The sequence below is a fragment of the Ambystoma mexicanum genome, chromosome 3p, assembly GCF_040938575.1.
Source record: "Ambystoma mexicanum isolate Mex_15411 chromosome 3p, UKY_AmexF1_1, whole genome shotgun sequence".
NCBI lineage: Eukaryota > Metazoa > Chordata > Amphibia > Caudata > Ambystomatidae > Ambystoma > Ambystoma mexicanum.
Window position 1 is genome coordinate 345132965 of NC_090925.1, and position 19567 is coordinate 345152531.

Here is a 19567-nt window from a genome sequence, read left to right on the forward strand (position 1 = left end):
TTCAGGCCAAGGATAAGTCTTGCAGTCCTATTCTGGATTAGTTGGAGAGGGCGGAGGGAGGAAAGAGGCAGATTGCGGAAGAGGTTGTTACAGTAGTCCAGCCTGGAGAGAACCAGAGCTCTAGAGACATTGAATTTCTGGGGGACGATGAGGAAAGGGAGAATGCCTCTGAGGAGGTAGAGCTGAAAGTGAGCCTTCTTGACAAGGTCAGTGATATGAGGTGACAGAGGAGTCGAAGAGGACACCCAGGTTTTTTGCCTCACAGGAAGGAGCGAGGAAGGGGCCCAAGGAAGGTGAGTTCCGATGAGACGTATCTCGGTCTTACTGCCATTGAGACGGGATCATTAGCCGTACACCATGCCTGAATAACAGTCAGACAGTCTGGAATGAGAGGGGAAGGAGAGGAGGAAAGCCGAGTGTCGTCCGCATAACACTGGAAATGAGGAGAGAAGGTAGAGATCAAGTGAGCAAGAGGGGCAAGGTAAATATTGAAGAGCCACGGCGAGAGGATAGAGCCCTGAGGGACGCTGCAGGTAGAGTGAGGTAGAGGAGAGAAAAGGGCCCAGTTGGATCTGAGAGGGCTGATTCAACAGGAAGGATGTCAACCAGGCCAGTGCCAGGTCTGTGATGCTCAGAGGGATGATGCTTAACCTACTAAGATACTCCTGATAGCAGCCCTAAGAATTTACTGCACAGAGTACACTGCAACAGTATGATTTCCCAAAAATAACTTCTAATATCTTTTGCTATCTTATTAACTCTAATCTTGTCATTGAGGAGCTTGTCATTACTTATCCATCTATGTCTGAATTTTCCTGTAGGCTACCCCATTAATACAATATATGGCATACCATGATCAGTGTGCAGTAAATTCCTGCTTCCGATGTGTGTTCACTATTTAAAACAAACAATATGGGAGGAGTTGTGGGTCTGAGAATAGTAACAGATTCCTGATGTATCCACATTGATCTCCGTCCAAGCATTACACTGCACAACCCCAGTATTCCCTAGTCTTCTGCATTAACTCATTTGAAGCTTTAGGACTCCTTCTCGTGTCATCGACCAACTCTTCCCTCGGAGTCTAATCGATCCTCACTATGCTCTAGCATCTTGTTAAAGTCTCTGCACGCCACAATTTCGCCATTTGTCAAATAGTTCAATTGCCCCCAATTGTTCCCCCAAAAAGAGTTTTGATCATGATTAAAACAATACACCAATGCCAGTGTATCCTTTTCACTCCTACTACTCTCTCCCACTTCTCTCTGGGCAGTGACCTCCTCAGTCACAAGTATGTCTGTGCAGGACACACGCCCAGCAATCAAAACACACTTTCAGTAAATACCCCGAAACCTAAGCACCTTACCTGGAAAGAGACTATTTCCGATTCAATAGCGGTCATCGCTAGGAGCGTGAGGTCCTTAAGTGAGCGTGAGGAACAACGATTCTGTCATCAGTGTGCCGGAATAGAGTTCCTGCTGCCCACAAAATGCGTTTGTGTATTTGTGTGGAGTTATTCTTAATGCTGATATTCTTCTAGCATGCAAGTGTGGATCTGGCCGCTCTCAAGTAGGATGGCGTTATAAAAGCAGAAGCGGTCTTTAAGTCATTAGTTCTGCAAGTTTTGCCCCTTGTAACTGTTTCCCAACCTCACAAAGAAAACGCAGAGGCATATCAGATCAAGAATGCAGTTTATTCCCGAGTTGTACATCTAAATACCTTGTGAGAAGGGAGGGTTACACACCGCCCCCGTTGACCAGGACACCAAGTCTGCATTAATAAAGTGCACATATTTTAAGTTTTGAACGCACCAGCTCTGTGCGGCCTGAGTAACACACTTACAAGGTACTACATGACAGACAGTCACAATACATCACAGCACGTGAGCGCAAGTCGCCAAACTGCCTCGTGGAAGTAGGGTCCATCCACTCTGCAAATAACCTGAATACCTGAAATAGGGGGATATATGAGGGGCTCAGAGCGGTCCTAAAGTGTTAGGGAGCAGGAGCAACTTTCACTGAGGGCCAAGGGTACCCTTAATAACTTGGGGTACAAACCATTACCCTTAATAACTTGGGGTACAAACCATGTCACTGAGTGGAACTAGGGTCAATGAGGGCCTGCAGCGGTGTTCAGCATTGCGGGTTCGGACCAAACTTCATCACTGTGGACCTGGGAAGAATGTCACAGAGGAACAAACATCAGCCTATGTCCCATGTCACTATGGGCCCAAGGAAGCCTGTGTCACTGATGGGGTTTGTAGAAACCTATTCACAGTGGTCCTTTGGCAGCCACGGCATACATTAAGAAACCATTCCCATTGCACAGTAAAGCCACGTATGGTGCAGGTAAAAGGAACTTGCAGAACCTGAGAAAATAGGTCACATCCGTTCAGTGAGGTCAAATCTCACTGCACAAAAGTGCGTGTAGGCATTGGCATGTTAAATGTGTTCTAATAGTAACTCATGTAATTGAATGAAACAGAATAGAATTTTTTTTTAGAGTTCATGTCACATAGATAGGGGTCAGAACAATCTGCACCCCACAATTCCTGTGGAAAACGTGAGGGTCGAGTTCCTGAGAGATGACTGTGTTGTGTGGATAATATCCCAGATAGCGTGTGGAAAGCCTCGCACAAGACGGTGACCCTGCCCGTCATGTGTATGGGAGGACCTGAGAAATACTTATCTCTCCTATTCTTTCATCCCCTCGGCCTGAGGAGAAGTGAGCTGGCGCTGAAGCTCCTCCGAGGGCACTAACAGGCGGTACGTACTTAGTCAGCGGACAGTTAAACGTAAACCCCACAGGAGGACGCCTCGGGATGACGTCGCGTCGGCTGCGTAGCGCGTGGGAGGGAGGGTCTAACTGTCTTGTGGGCACGCTTGTTTTCCAGAGGGCTCCCCTGGTGGCGAGAGGGCTTTCTGCAGCCCATCTCCCTGCGCTCAAAGAAACCTTCCCAGACCTGGCGTGTCCTCCATCACTAAAGCGAACACAGTAGAGGGAGACGAGCGCCACAGCGCCCCCTGCAGGTCTGCTGCCCAGTAGGGTAGGTTAGGTAGTGGGACAATCTGACTCGGCAATAACTATACTTCCAGTGACGCCGCTCCGTGTATGGCTAGTTAGTCTGCAAATTAATACCGGCGCCTCCAAGGTATTAGGTTTTCGCCAGCGAGAATATTTCCGATTTTTGAACTATTCGAGCAGGGAAAATTCACTTTAATCACATTGTCATTTTCGGCTCCTAAATGTCTGTTTATGGGGGTCCTGATATTACTTAATGACCTTAAAAGGAGTATAACAAAATTGAAATATATATGTCCCCCTGTATGTAATTTAGAGAGTGTGGTGCGTTCACATTAAGAGATGGGCTCGTTGGGACAGGTGCGCCACTAGACTGCTGGTGTCAGCAGGGGATGTTTCCCTCTGTCAGTCTTGGTTCCAGGGTGTTACACAGGAAAGGTGCTCCTTCTGTCAGACAGGGGAAGGTGCTCCCTCGGTCTGTATGACGTGGGGGAAAGTGCTCCCCAGTCTGTGTAGGGGGAAGGTGCCCCCCCTTAGTCTGTGCTGCTTGGGGGAAGGTGCCCCCCTTAGTCTGTGCCACGTGAGGGAATGTACCCCCTCAGTCTGTGCCAAGTGGGGAAGGTGCTCCATCAGCGTCTGTCTGGTAGGGGGAGGTGCTACTTCCGTCTCTGTCAAATAGGGGAAGGCGCTCCCTCAGTCAGTATGATGTGGGGGAAGGCGCTCCCTCAGTCTTTATGACGTGGGAAAAGGTGCTCCCTCAGTCTATATTACGCGAGAGAAGGTGCTCCCTCAGTCTTTATGACGTGGGGGAAGGTTCTTCCTCAGTCTGTGTAGGGGGAAGGTGCCCCCCCTTAGTCTGTGCTGCTTGAGGGAAGGTGCCCCCCTTAGTCTGTGCCACGTGAGGGAAGGTGCCCCCTCAGTCTGTGTAACGTGGGAGGAAGGTGATCCCTCAGTCTGTGCCAAGTGGGGGAAGGTGCTCCAACAGTGTGTGTCTGGTAGGGGGAGGTGCTACTTCCGTCTGTGTCAAATAGGGGAAGGTGCTCCCTCAGTCTGTATGACGTGGTGGAAGGTGCTCCCTCAGTCTGTGTCGGGTGGGGGAAGGTGCTCCCTCAGTCGGTGTCAGTTGGGGGAATGTGCTCCCTCAGTCTGTGTCAGGTGGGGCAAGGTGCCCTCTCAGTCTCTGTCACATGGAGGAATGTGCTCCCCCAGTCTGTGTCTGGTGGTGGAAGGTGCTACTTCAGTCTGTGTCAGATAGGGGAAGGTGATCCCTCAGTCTGTGCCAAGTGGGGGAAGGTGCTACTTCAGTCTGTGTCAGATAGGGGAAGGTGATCCCTCAGTCTGTGCCAAGTGGGGAAGGTGCTCCATCAACGTGTCTCTGGTAGGGGGAGGTGCTACTTCCGTCTGTGTCAAATAGGGGAAAGCGCTCCCCCAGTCTGTATGACATGGGGGAAGGCGCTCCCTCAGTCTTTATGACATGGTGGAAGGTGCTCCCTCAGTCTGTGTCGGGTGGGGGAAGGTGCTCCCTCAGTCGGTGTCAGGTGGGGGAATGTGCTCCCTCAGTCTGTGTCAGGTGGGGGAAGGTGCTCCCTCAGTCGGTGTCAGGTGGGGGAATGTGCTCCCTCAGTTGGTGTCAGGTGGGGGAAGGTGCTCCCTCAGTCTGTGTCAGGTGGGGGAAGGTGCTCCCTCAGTCTGTGTCAGGTGGGGGAAGGTGCTCCCTCAGTCTGTGTCAGGTGGGGGAAGGTGCTACTTCAGTCTGTGTCAGATAGGGGAAGGTGCTCCCTCAGTCTGTATGGCGTGGGGGAAGGTGCTCCCTCAGTCTGTGTCTTGTGGGGGAGTATGCTCCCTCAGTCTGTGTCTGGTGGGGGAAGGTGCTACTTCAGTCTGTGTCAGAGGGAAGGTGCTCCCTCAGTCTGTGTCTGGTGGGGGAAGGTGCTCCCTCAGGCTGTGTCAGGGGGGGGAAATGAGCTCCCTCAGTCTGTGTCAGGTGGGGGAATGTGCTCCCTCAGTCTGTGTCAGGTGGGGGAATGTGCTCCCTCAGTCTGTGTCAGGTGGGGGAAGGTGCTCCCTCAGTCGGTGTCAGGTGGGGGAATGTGCTCCCTCAGTTGGTGTCGGGTGGGGGAATGTGCTCTCGCCGGCTGTGTCAGGTGGGGGAAGGTGCCCCCCTTAGTCCGTGTCAAGTGGGGGGAATTAAGGTGCCCCCTCAGCCTGTGTCAAGTGTGGGAAGCTCCTGCCTAAGTCTGTGTCTGGTAGGGGAAGGCGCTCCCTCAGTCTGTGTCTGGTAGGGGAAGGCACTCCCTCAGTCTGTGCCAGCTAGAGGAAGGTGCCCCCCTTAGTCTGTGACATCGTCAAGCAGGGACGGTGTCGTGTGCCATACGTCTATGTCGGTGTTAAGCTGGGAGGAGGTTTGGGGGTGCTGCTCCCTCAGTCTATGGCGATCAGTGTCGAAAGGAGAAGGTGCCCCCTTAGTCTGTGATAGTGTCAGATAGGAGACGCGTACCCGAGCACATCCATACTATAGCTTCCTCGGTGTGTCGCAGTTTGGGGGCTGTGCTATGGTTAATGGTGCCATTGATATATTTATGGAAGGGGGTCGGCTGCCCAGTCTGTGCTCTTACTCGCTTACATAATCCTCCCACCCACCCCTGCTCTGAACGGTGTGCACCCCCATCCTACCCTCCGTACAGTCGGATGCACCCTGCTGCCGCACCTTTCACGCTCCCTACTGCTGCCTCGCACATCCCAATTTGCAGGGGCACCGCACGGAGAAGAACCCGGTGGCACCGACTTGGCTGGCACGTATATCTATTCTAAGTCATATACATGGTGTTCCACGCCCCTCCTAGGACCCGACCGGCTCTGCTGCTCGCGGTGTCTGCTCCTGTCAAGCACTGCACTGTGCACACACTGCACAGCCTTAAAAGCATCGCCTTATAATATGGCTATTTGCAACACCATGGAGGAGGGCGGTATGCGGGTGCTTATGTAACACAGCCACGGGGACGGTGGGGGGAGGAGAGCAGCAGTGGCAGACAGCCTAGCAGAGAGAGGAAGGGGGGCAGGGGGCTCGGTGTGCGCATAGAGAGGAGAGAGAGCTTCGCCCTGAGAGGGGTGGAGGGAACAGAAGAGAGGGAGAGGGCTGCATAGAGCCTGTGGTAAATGGGGGGAGGGGTACCGAGAGGAGGGCTGAAGGACATGGCGAGGATGAGAAAGGAGAAGCCGGTGGTGGATGGGGGGCAGCCCCTGGAGGAGAGGAGAGACAGTGGGCATGTGATGTGTGAGAGCTGCACGGCCTTAAGAATTCTCCCTGCATCGGCTCCACAGCATCATCATCCCAGCCGCCCCCCAATCCTCCTCCCCATCTATAGTCCTGAAACATGTACAGACGCAGAGACCCGATACAAGTACGTGATGTCTCTCCCCTTTCACCACGCTTCATTTCCATCACCCACTGACACCCCCCGAACACCCCTCCCCGCCCCCCACTCGCGTCCTGTCTCGCCGTCTCTCTTTCCTGCCAACCAGCGCTTGGGAAATGATAACATTTCCCCCCATTCAGGAACCTCAGATCAGGACACAGTGAGGTCACCCCAGGTAAACGCTAACATATGCACAATTGTGGCGGGATAGGATTCAACAAGATGGAGATGTTCCGCGTGACATCTTGGACATCAAGGAAGGCTCAAGTGACCTCAACGTGGGAAGCATCTCCTTGTGGATGGTTACCAAGCCACGCGCCTATGCAACGTGCGGTGGCGCTTATGCTGCGTCACCCTGTAAATGCTTGCCTTTTTACTGAGCCAGGGTTTGCAGGGACGAGCTGCTGTTACTGAGTTACAGTAAGCACCGCGAGGGGTCAAAGGTCAGGCTTTCCGGAAGGAGCGGAGTCCAGAGGATGCACTAGGCACGGCGCTTTCCTTCCAGGTATACATGGCTCCACAGGAGCGGTCCTGGTTGCGACACCACATTACTGCACAGTGGCTTGTGTTTGCCACTTCTGTGGCGTCCTTGTGCACAACAGGTTCCGCATTCTGCTGCTGGTTTTAACACTGTGACGTGATCCCATACACAACGTTCCATGTTTCAGTGACACCTTAAACTAGGGTGTTTGCTGAAGCCCCCTCCTATAGTGAGCCTGGTCATGACGTTCCTCCCGGGTCACACCAGGTCCATTATAAAGTGCCTCCAGCTCCCATCCCCAGTGATGAAGTTCCCCGTGTACTGGAGCCCCAGGTCAGGCAACGGCCTCCAGCTCACGCCCTCCGTCATGAAATGCCCCGTGTACTGGAGCCCCAGGTCAGGGAATTGCCTCCAGCTCACCCTCAGTGATGAAGTGCCCCGTGTACTGGAAACCAGGGTACGGAATTCCCTCCAGCCAATGCCCTCAGTGATGAAGTGACTGACCGACACCCCAGAGCCCATGATGAGGCATTCCCCCTCACCTTACACCACCAGTACAATTGCTCCTTTAGCAGACAGATGTTGGCATGTGTAATCAGAGTGCTCAGAGGGCACCTGTTGGCAAGTGATACATCAAGAGCGTTTCCTGAGTAAATTTTCCTTGAGGACTATGTGTTGTGCTCTGAGGTAAATTGGAAGAGTTTGATTTTCCTGAGTTTGGAAGACTATGCTTGAGCCTTGTGTACTCTTGGGGTGGTTTCGGGTGGGTGCAGAGACACTGCTAAACATTCTAACCACGTACCCATACATTCCTCAAAGCAGTCTGACAGCCCCTATACAACCTTGGCAGAAGTCCACCAGCACGGCCACCCAGTCCTGGGGAGATCTGGATGTGATTAGACATCACTCACACACTCATTCGATAAATGGGAGATCCCGCAGCACCTCTGTGCATTTCCAAGGAGATCCAACAGCAACCAGCATTATTGGGGTCATCTGACAAAACCAGCATTCACTAATGAAGGACGTTCTGCAACATTCCCATAAATTGTTAGCTGAAATTTGACAGCGCTCCCATAGATAATCTAGCTAGAGAGGAGGTCTGACAACACCCTCAGCCAACCCCAAACTGTACTGTGAACATTCTATGGCACCCCATGTGGAGTGAAAAGAAAGCCAACAGACCCCATGCAGAATCTAGGGATAGCCAATCACTTTGGTGCAAGCCCATGTCTGAGTGACGCAGCTACGCAAGGTAGGGCGTGCCTCTGGCAACCTCCGCACACACCCATTGGCTGCTTGCACGGACGGGGACTTACTACAGCCTCGGTGTGCAGTGGGAGGCATGACGAGCTGCAAGCATGTGCGTAGAAGGAGGCGCGACTCGCGTGCGCCACGTGCGTACAGTAGTAGTCAATCTTCATTTTCATCAGTAATACTTAAGGAGACTTATTTTAGGGTGGGAAGCAGGCAGAATTGGGAGACAATGGCAATCCCTTCATCTCATCCCTTGAAAGCTAAACATCAATTGGATGGGCTTGAAGGGTCCTGTGTTGCCTTTGTTGCTTGGATAGCTATTGGCTGCAGTGGTCTATAAAAGCAAGCAACATAACATAAGATCTGAGCATCGGTAGTGCTGTTCCTGGGTTGATGGGAATACACAATAAACTGAGGTGACAGTCGGACTGAAAACGAGACATGAAACAATGAGAACCCAAACGCTTATGAGGCTCATGCTATAGAAATCCCACAAACAAATACAAATATGGATGAATAAATAAATAAATACATAATTAAGTGTGGGAACCTGCCAGAGAAGAAGTCTTTCTGGCACACTGGCGTCCGGGAGCTGCAACCGGAGAACATACCCTGGTTATCGAACCTTGACTTCACGTCAGAGAGATGGGAACGGCAGATGGCTGCCTGGGGTGGGTTAGGTGGGGTCGCTGTCAGGAAGGCTGCAGAGCAGCATTGTCAGGTAAGGTGCCCTGGGTTAAAGGAGTGCAAAGTCTCTTATGGCTGGGTCGACCTGTTTCTGAGAGCCAAGAGCTCACAGAACCGTGGTTGAGCGAGAGAGAATGGGAGAGAGCTGCCCATTGTTATGGACTAACTGGGGACTCAGGGTGCAGAAGATTCTTATGCATATTCCTTTAAGAAATGTGCAAAGTACTGTGTTGGGAAGGTGTTTGCATAAGATTGTAACTCTCTGCTCCTTGTCAGCAACAAATTAAGTGCGATCAAGCACAAATTCTTCACAAGAAAATCTTCCAGGCAAGTTGAAATTGTATTGGCAGTTCTCTCCCTTTCCTCTGCTCTTTTGGGATAGGCAAAGTTTCGTTTGGTAATTGGGGCACTTGTAGAGGGCTACTCCTCGTATCTGTGGAGTATCTTGGGGCATTTGGGGGACACGGTGGTCCATAACTGTCGATGATGGAGTGCCTGATTGCCATCTGTGAATAGACAGTCGCTGGAACATGATGGAATGGAAGTTTTACCTGTCACAAAAGAGTCAGTATGTAAAGACCAGGTCAGAAATGCTTGAGAGCAGCCAGTCTCCGGCAATCATCTCGGTCACCTCTGGAGTACAATAGTCTGGGAACTCAAAATGAGACCCGGGACTGGCAGGGAATGGATCCAGGTCTCTGTCCAAGGCATCAAATTCCAGGGGGGCATGGCAAGCCTCCTCTGCTGGTGTCCCAGGGAGCAGGAGGACAGCCAGTTCATCTCCAAGTTCTTGGTCATCATCTGAGGTGAAGGAAGATGTCCAGGATCGGCTGGAGGTAGGGGACGTGCAACCCTGACCTGCTGGCTGCCTGCCTTGAGGAAGAACTGCTTCACAGGTCTGTGCTGATGAGTCTTTGCTCTGAGGTCTGTGAAATGCAGTATCTTCGGCCACCAGACCCACAAGCCGCCAGTGCCCACCAGAAGTTTCGGGATTGCCCTGAGAAGAGACCACTTCGGCCTCTGTGTTATGGATGTCCTTCTGCTCCAGAAAGTTAGAACCTGTCTTGAGCTCCAGATGCCTTTCTGATGTTGATCCACTAAAGGATGTGGTTCGTCGGTAGACAAAGGGCTTGACCCGGGCAGGAAGAGCCTCCTGAGCCTTGCTGGGTACAAGTTTGCCCTTCTTACGGGGCTTGTACTTATAGTCGGGGTAATCGGCCATGTGCTTAAGCCGCAGTCTCTCTGCCTCTCTGATGAAGGGAATCTTGTCTAGGTCTGGGAGGAGCTTCCAGCGCAAACCCAGCCGTTTGGAAATCTCGGCGTTGTGGACATCTGGCCACCTTTCCATGATCTTCTTCCGCTCGATCTGCGACCACACCATGAATGCATTCATGGGTCGTTTGATGTGCCCACTGGGAGTCTTACACCAGCCAGGCTCTCCCTTGGTGCGGCCAGGGTCCATGAGAACCGGGTTCCTGTTGGACAGCTGCAGATGCACATCTCTCTTCAGGGTGATTGTTGGACCCCCAGAATCCTTATGTTGGACCATCTTGTGCTGTAGAATGGAAGCTGATGATCTCAGAAGATGTCTGAATTCCTCCTCATTCTAGACGGTCGAGTCAGGAACCCACCAGAAGATGTGGTATAGTTTAGCTTCTTCAAGACATTAGATGGATGATAAGTGTCTCATTTACCAAACTCATGGTACTGAGAACCTAACGGTTTGAAAGAGTGAGTCCTACTCACCAGGACTTGATGGAGTGACTTGGACAGGGTGCCACACAGGTTTCACGAACAAGAAAAAAATTCACTTGACTGCCTTCTCAGCAAGTTTTCTGGCTTCTGTATCACTCTGTATCAGTTAAGCCTGAGCTGGAAGCACCCCTATGGTGATGGAGTGATGCTTATGCTGGGCACCACCGACAGTGCATACAAGTTAATTGGCAGAGTAGATCGGTGCAGTAAAGTGCAGCTGTCCGCCCCTGGAAGGGCATCCAAGCAAATGGTTTGCCAGCTTTGCGCAGTCCTGCCAGCCTGCGATGCTCCACATTAAGCACGCTGTCAGCCTAGTCCAATAGTTCTTCCAACTTTCCTCTTCTCAATGAAGTTTGGCGGTCGACACGTGCTCGCTGTGCCACGCTTGGATGTGGCGGGAAGTTTCTGCATGGGCTTGGTGTTGCTGCTGTCTTTCAGCACGCTGGCACCACTGGACTCGGTCAGTGTCGGCTTAGCATCGCCAGGCTCCCCATTGTGGGTTGCTTTTTCTGGACTATTTCAGCGTGGGCTGGGTTTGATGTTGGCACAGCTGTTTCCTTTCTACATTGGCTTGGCACCGGTGGACTCCTTCAGCGAGGGCTTGGCAACGTTGGACCCCTTAACGTTGGTTTGCTAGCATTGGGCACATCCAGCCCAGGCTCTCGTGCAAGGGGGTCCTCAGTAGGTGACTCTGGCGGAGCGGGTTGGCTGCAGCATTCTACGGCTCTGCTGTGCTTGGGCACCTGCTTGTGTCTGGCGCTGCTCACATTGGCGGCATGCTGTAGCTCCTGTCTCCTCTGTCTGTGCCCCCTCCCGCCAGCGCCGTCTGTACCTCCCCTTGCCTCAGTCGCCCCAGACGCTCCCTCATTCCTCGCCGTCTCCAGTCTCGGTGCTGCCCCCTTATTTGTAAACAGTCCAGTGCCCGCGCTTCTGAATGGGAAGCCCCTCCCCCCTCCACCCTCATTGGCCGCACGGATTGGATGCGGGATTTGCATCGGCCAATCGATTCTCGCAGAGGAAGGGGTTGCTGGAGAGAAGCGAGACCTCCGTCCTCAGCTGCTGCCTGTCACCTCGCGTCCTCGAGGAGACCGTGCCCAGGTGTCACCTGCAGGGGCTAGGAGGCTCTCGTGGCTGATTGGGCACCAAGGGTCCTTAGCAGGGCTTGTCATTGAGCAAGTTAGAGGCACTGAGGGTCATTGGCTGGTGATATTGAGCATGGTAGGATCAGTGAAGTTGCCGACAGGTTGGGCAAGGAATTGGGGGGGGAGGGGCATGGGGGATGTTGACACGGACACGAAGGTGGCCAGCACGAAGATATGGGGAATGCAGCCACTTTTTTTTTTACCAGGCACGCCCATGAAGGGGGCGAGTGGGTCACTAGGTGCTGGCTCTTGGCGTGGGAACGGGAGAGGCAGGCACGTTACAGTGCGTGCATGGAGGGGACGTGAGAGCTAGGGTGCCGACTCTAGTCCTGGATGGGACAGTGAAAGTGCGGACCTTTGTAACGGAGGTCGCAGACAGGCGTGTTCTGGTGGCAGGTATGGACACTGGAGATGGCAGGAAGGGTACTGTCACTACGAATGAAAAGGGCTGTGGCCTACAAAAGGTGTGTATGAAGAGGCTAGGGTGAGTTATGGTGCGTAATCTGGGCGCAGACAGCAAGGATGGCAGGGCGTGTAACAGGGCCACTGCAGTTCAGGGAATTCTAAAACGGAATGGGCTGGTCAGAGAGGGTGCTGACACCAGGGGAGCCGACTTATGAATTTCCCGGGGGAGGAGGGGAGCAAATACAGTAAGTGACATCGCTGGCAGTTATATGACCGCAAATTTGCATGTAGTCACCCACCTGGTGCAACGGCGCGCGGGGGGGTGGCGGCGCGCGCAGAACAGTGGAAACATTGGCTAGCATGCACTGCATATACTAAGTAAAGTAAGAAGGAGATTTAAGCCATCGAGTTGCATTCCAGTAAGACATCACTGCCCCTACTCCACGGCTCTATAATCGTCCATGTTGTAGTAGCCCTCCCTCAAAAGGCAGAGCAACACAACTAGGATGGGAGAATGAAATGCTTGCTAAACAGAAGGTACAACTGCAAGGTGGAGTACCACCACCACCACCAAAAAAAAGTTCCCAATTCAAGGGAAACGAGAAGTAAAGACGTTTCCTGATTAAAAACTACCAAGCAAGACGTGTGTGGTGCCATAGTTCAGTAAAACACCAACAATTCAAACTTACAATAGTGCTGCTGTAGATTGGCCAGCCACAAGTGACATTGGGTAAGATGTTACCTCTGGGTAACCAGATAGAGTTAGGGATGTAGCTTAATCTTAAACCTTTCAGTGGACACATCAGATGTTCTGCTGAAGTATAATGCAATCCCAGCTGAAGTATAATGCAATCAAGTGTGGTTTAAGACTTGGGGAGGGGGGAGTGTTAACTGCTTTTAACATTGTAGTTTACCAGAAATTCTGGTAAAGTAGTGTACAATGTTAAAAAGCAGTTACCCAGGCTCACCCTGCACCCAAGTGATGTTTGGGACTGATGGAAGCACTCGCGTCTAAATGTTGTAGCCATGGTTGTCTCCATGTTTTAAAAACTGCCACTTTCCTGGTTTTCAACATTCATTTGAAACACTCCTTATTCAAAAAATGAAGGAGTCAGTAAAAAAAGTACACCCCACGTATGCTTAATAATGTCTTACCTTCCAAGAAACGAGCATACACCTCTTTTTTCAGGGACTGCTATTAGAGGCCCTGGCATGGCCGTTGCTATCACTATGCAAGGTGAGGCGCTTGCCTATATGTTGGAAATGTTAGAGCTGCAAAATGCTATTTTAACACCCCCAAACTACTGCCTTGCCTGGTGATAGCACAGGTCCTGTTGTTAGTTACTGTCTGCAGTAAGGCTGGCTGCAGCAGCAGACCAGGTGGCGCAGTGAAGGTTGGGACTTGGGGCTGGGTCAGGGTCACGATGGGTGAATGGGCGTGGTGGCCGCTGGCACCTGTGCATTGTGCATTAGTACGCCACCAAGCACCACAAGTGCCCCCTTGACCGATCCGATCGTCAACTCAATGGTATGAATGCTGCAGTGCAGTGCGACCACCACGATGCAGGAGTCAGGACAGGTGAGGAGGACCCCTGGACAGAGGTGCCGTGCCGACTACACTGCCAACCAAGTAAGTAGATGTACCAGTGCGCAAACCCATGTTAAACGTGCTTACTTACTTGCAGAACACACATGCTGAAAAACTGCATTGAAGGGCTATGTGGTGGCTCAAGAATGGGTTCCACATCAAGCCCCAAGCAGACTGTTCAAATCAACAAAGCCAGAGTCAGTGCCTGCGAGAAATCTCAGCAAGATTGTGGGTGGGGGACTGGGGTGTGACTGCTGAAGATGGCAGTGCCGCCGCCAGCGAGACGAGGCCCAGTGCCAGGCTCAGCGCCGTCCCCGGGGCTCCATGGCTGGGGGCGCATAGCATCAGGGGCTGAGAGCGGAACTACTGTGGGGGCAGTGGCCAGCATGGAGCCTACGGCCCCCAAAGCAGATTGCAGTCCTCACTCAGTGTGGGTGGCTCTACCACTTGCTTCCCAGGAGCGAGCGCTCGAGGTCCACCTAAACCACAGTACTTCCATATGTGGCTCAAAGGCTCTGTCAACCTGTGGTAACATAATATTGACTGAGCTTTACAAAATGTCATGTCATGTCATGAGGGTCCATCTGAAGTCTCCCAAAACGTGCAACTCTTGGTACGACTCCGATCTGGCAGCCCTAAAACGCAAGTGTAGGACAGGTGAGCGGAAATGGAATTTGTCGGGCGAACCCTCTGACAAACTGGCCTGCTGCCTCCTTCAAAGGTGATATCGACTCTGCATCCGCACCAAGAAAAGAGCCTTTATTCAAGCCTGCATCTCCGTGGTATCAAGCAACACTGCCAACCTTTTCAGTATGTAAGGAACTGACCAATTCTGAAGCAGCCTCTTCTTCTGTCACACCCACCAGGACCTTTGCTCGGCCCTGGCTGCACACTTCATCACAAAAACCAAAAACATCCTTCCCTCCCTTCCAAACCACAACATACACCTACACTGGAGCCTCTTTTGCCCCCCCACCACTTCCCCTCTCTTCCCTCTCACCCGTCTCATCCGCTGAGGTCGCCGGACAAATCCGGTCCATGAAGGCCTCATCCAAACAGGTCGCCCCTGCCCCTCCAAAACCATTAAGGACGATATTGACGCCCTCGCCCGCGCCTTGGCTGATCTCTACAATCTCTCTTTTTCCACTGGAGTTTTCTCAATGGCTCTTAAGCACTCCCTTGTGCACCCTCTGCTCAAGAAACCCTCTGTCGACCCCTCCATTCTGGCAAACTACCGCCCAATTTCTTATCACTCCTTTCCTGGGCAAATTCCTGGAGAAGCTGGCTATCGCTCAGCTGATCCTCCACACTGAATCTTCTGGGTGCTTCCACAACCATCAGTTTGTTTTAGAGTGTCCAGAGGCACGGAAACTGCTCTTCTGAGGACCTGGTACTTGCACCATTTTGCACCTGCTACAATCAATGGCCAGTTAATACCACTATGGCTGTGCCTGGCAAGTGCCTTTCCCCTGCCTGCACAAAAGCCCAAACGGTTGGCATTGCCAATGCTTGTTTGCGGTTACTGTAGACGGATGAAGAGAGAATTAAAGTGTGGAAAATAAAAAACAGCATTCACCAAAATATTCCAAATTGCGAACTCTTGGGCAGTTCAACACCACTGCTGCCACCCAGGCCCGTTTCTTGGCCCGGGCGAGGTGGGCAGCTGCCCAGGGCGCAATTGCCCCGGGGGCGCAATTGCCCCGGTCCCTGCCCCTGGCTGGAGGGGTTCACATGTCTGGGTTTGTGGCGGCGATTGCCGAGGGCAGAGAGTTCGGCAGCGCCGTAGCAGGTGCTGGCGCTGCCTCTTCTGACTAATGTCACGTAGTACGCAAGTACTACATGACATTACAGAAGTCAGAGCAGGCTCCCAGCCCACCCCCTCCCTTGACTTTCAGCCACTTCGTGTGGGGGTGGGCTGGGGCCATAAAAGGCGCCTTTCCTGATGGCTGCCCACCTTTGCTGCTGGCTGTATCCTGTGCTCCAGACGGCTGCAGTCCTTTCCGCGTTCCTGGCTTCCCGGTGTTGGACCCTGCGATTCGAAGACTTCACTGCTTTCCTTGCAGCGTTTCTGACAGAAACATTTCTTTGCAGCTCGGGCTTGTTTGTGTGCATGGTGCACCGCTTCATCAGAAAGAAGGTAGGTACCATGTTTATTTTATTATGCTTTGTTCTTCTAAATCCTTGACCCCTTTGTTTGTGTTTTCCCTGTCAGAGCCGTATTATGCATGATTGCTCTCGTGTGCGTGTGCTAAGTGTGTGTTTGTGTCAGCATGAAAGTATGAGAGTGTGTGTTTTCACTGGTCCCCTTTTCCCACTGTGTGCCCCCACTGTGCCCCCACTGTGTCCCAATGTGTGCCCCCACTGGTCCCTGTGTCCCACTGTTGTGCCCCCACTGGTCCCTGTGTCTCAATGTGTGCCCCCACTGGTCCCCATGCCACAATGTGTGCCCCCAATGGTCCCCGTGCCACGATGTGTGCCCCCACTGGTCCCCGTGCCCCACTGTGTCCCAATGTGTGCCCCCACTGGTCCCTGTGTCCCAATGTGTGCCCCCACTGTGTCCCAATGTGTGCCCCCAGTGGTCCCCGTGTCCCAATGTGTGCCCCACTGGTCCCCGTGTCCCAGTGTGTGCCCCCACTGGTCCCCTGCCCCACTGGTCCCTGTTTCACACTGTGTGCCCCCACTGGTCCCTGTGTCACGATGTGTGCCCCACTGGTCCTTGTGTCACAATGTGTGCCCCCACTGGTCCCCGTGCCACAATGTGTGTCCCCACTGGTCCCTGTGTCCCAATGTTGTGCCCCCACTGGTCCCCGTGTCCCAATGTTGTGCCCCCACTGGTCACCATGTCCCAATGTGTGCCCCCCCTACCTAAGGCGAGCAGTGACTGTGTTCTCTGTTCGCGGTGTTATTTGTGACACTCACTAAGGCAAATGTCTGCAGAACACACGCGGCAAATACTCTCCTTTTGACTCAAAGCTATCAGTGATCTTGGTATTCTGGCATCCGTCTGAACATGAGCATGCGCCACTTCTCAGGTGTTCCTGCCCGGCTTCTGCACAGCGAATTCCATAGTGTGCAGAGCAGCTTGCAGCCCCTCCCATCAGAATGTAGCCACGAAACTGCCAATGATGGGCCATTAGTCACTGAATGATTTCTTGTGTCTGCATTTTGATGGGAGGGAAGGTGCAGTGGGATGTGGGTAGTTGGTGTGCACAAAAGCTTCTCTGCAGGAGTGCTTGTGATGTCACATATTACACCTTTCATAGGTGGCCCCCCACTTTTTTCTGTGGCCCCCCTACTTTTGTCTTTGGCCCCCTCTGTGGCCCTCCTAAATTTGATTCCTGGCGGTGCCACTGCTGATAGTCAAAGTTACCAAGTGCTAACACTAGGTATAGACCAGGGGCCTGGTAGTGATAAGCTGTAGGGTGTGTTGATAGTGGGTGTGCCATGAGCAGCAAGGGTCACAGTGTGCTGGCGTTGGGCATGGAGGGGACGGATAATGTGCTAACAGCTTAGGTATGTAGGGAGCATGTACTGGAACAGCAGGCTGAACAAGGATGACATGAAAGACTACCCAGATAAATTGACAGTTGTTATGATGAATTCAAAGCTTTTCCCATATATCACTTCTCAGTGGTACACAAGTCACCTTAAGTGGCACGGGTTTGCCCAGGAGGGCGTCCCAAGCCTGTTTTTCCAAGCATCCCAAGCTACGCTTCACTGATAACACCCAAGAAGGCAAACATGCCTGGGTTTTCTTGTGATCGTGTGAAAAATGCTTGTGATGTAGCAATCTGGGCTGCACGGCCCTTTTTGAGGTGGGACCAAGGCTGATTTGCATATGATTTTCTTGCTTATGGCATGGTACAGCATCCTATAAAACAAGAAATGCGAGGCTGCCCAGTGAAATAGGCAATCATTATGATTAAGACTCCTGGTTTTATGGTGTTTATTCCCCCGTCATTTCCGTCTGTATTTATCCATATTTATTTTTTGTAATGTTAAAAGATAATTTACTATCAGTATTTTGCTGCATTTATTCAAATGAAAAGCATGCATTTAATGAAACACACACGCAAGCAACAAGTGACGTCACAAGAAGTGAACATTGGAGACAGTCAATGCCATTTTGCTACAGAGCTCATCTGCTCTTGTGGCTAAGTGTTTCACTTTTCAAGTGCACGACCCAGGTTCGAGCCCCGTACACTTAAAGTGAGAGGCTGACCGGCCCCCATAGGGGGCGCTAGAGGGACAGCCTATATAGCGGCCTGCCCCTTTGGCCACCCCTCTCCGGGGGTTGGTCCTATTCTAGTCTTCCTTCCCTTCGAGGCGGAAGAGGCGCCCCCCCCAGGGCCTGACATCAAGCCGCAGGTGCTTGGGGGATGCTTATAAGGCGGGGGCAGTCTTTTGTTCAGCAGCCTCCCCACCTTGTGATCCCCACCCTCCTTCACCCTTCTTGGGTAGCATAGTTTGGAATTGTAAAATTGAGGCTGTTTTAATATTAAGGGATGCAATCCTTCAAGCAGTTCAGTGGCTTGGTGAGGCGCTCGCATGACCAAGGGATGTACATCAATTCTTTCTGTCATCATTAGGTTAATAATTTGTCCAGATATATTGAGTATTTTGTTATTATTGTTAGGTGTTTCAGCAGTATCTGATTGTCTTTTTCAGTCGCAGACAGAGTGTCGGGGCGGTCCTAGCCAGAGATGAGTTTTGACGCTGCGGCTTCGGCCATGAGCAGTTCAGGAATGGCCGGGCTCGAGCCAAATCCAATTGACGGGCACTGACTCCCCTCCAAGGTAGTTGAGGCTGCAGCATCTGATGTCAGTGGTCCCGAGAATATTTACTAACTGGCAGTCTGAACCAGAAGCATATGTCCGCTTATGCCCAAGTGCTAACAGGAAATGACATGGGTCATCCTGGAAATGTATATTACTTTAGATGTGGCTAGGACCGACCCATTTTATGTTGCTCCAAATAAACTGTGGCCTTGTGTTTCCAAATACTTTACAAGGTTGTCTGTGGTTATTATGTAAGATAACATTTGACATGCTGTGTCCACAAAAGGGGGGTGGCGGTCAATAGGGGGATCGCCCCGCTATGTGTATAACATGTTTATTTTTTAAATTCCTTAAAAACACAGGGGACAGCATCCGCCCTCTCAAAAAGGTGGGCGGATGTCATCCACCCGCGTGGTTCCTCGACTTGAGCCCTGCCTACGATTTATGTTGTCAGCAATTTGAATAACTTGAATACTATCTTAACTTGAATACTATCTTTCATATTTAGTTTACACTCTCCATGCTGCCCTGCCTACGATTTATGTTGTCAGCAATTTGAATAACTTGAATACTATCTTAACTTGAATACTATCTTTCATATTTAGTTTACACTCTCCATGCTGCTGGTGTGCAATTCAATTTGCCTGCAATGCATGATTTATAGCGCAGGGAACTAAGCAGAAAGACCTGTTTTTCAATTTTATACATTCACGTAGACAGAAAGCATATTAATTTCCATCTGTATTTATGTTAAAAAAGGAATACAAATGGAAAAGAGAAAGCCTGCATTATGATTAATTCAAAACGTTTCCATCCACCACCCTAAAGTGTTGCAACAGGATCTGAGAGAGTCGCCAGGTGTTGGCAGACTTGGCGTGAAGAGAGCAGCCGGGGTCTGAGCATGCTGATTCTGGGCATGGAGGGCTGTGGGGAGTTCACCCTGGTTCACTGATAGAAGCCCAAGAGGCCCCTTCCGAGTTGGATTTTCTAGCGACACTGCTGGTGCATATAGTTGGAAGAAGGGTCCCTCTCTGGCCACA

The 19567-nt window shown here is 51.8% G+C and overlaps 1 protein-coding gene and 1 long non-coding RNA gene across 2 annotated transcripts in view; one reads left to right on the forward strand and one right to left on the reverse strand.

The window, feature by feature from the left end:
* LOC138580424 (uncharacterized) overlaps positions 1–18723 on the forward strand; it is a 273817-nt gene extending 255094 nt beyond the window's left edge. Inside the window, exon 3 of the long non-coding RNA XR_011304251.1 lies at positions 18418–18723. This is a non-coding gene — a long non-coding RNA (uncharacterized lncRNA). The remainder of the gene's footprint in view (positions 1–18417) is intronic.
* On the reverse strand, positions 1681–11547 carry SOX12 (SRY-box transcription factor 12). The gene has a single exon (XM_069650957.1). The coding sequence runs from the start codon at positions 10406–10408 to the stop codon at positions 9425–9427; it is 984 nt and encodes a 327-aa protein (XP_069507058.1). The 5' UTR covers positions 10409–11547; the 3' UTR covers positions 1681–9424.
* Positions 18724–19567: the final 844 nt, after the last annotated feature.

Coding starts and splice junctions, on each gene's coding strand:
- SOX12 (XM_069650957.1), bottom strand. CDS start 10,408: ATGGTCCAACATAAGGATTCTGGGGGTCCAACAATCACCCTGAAGAGA.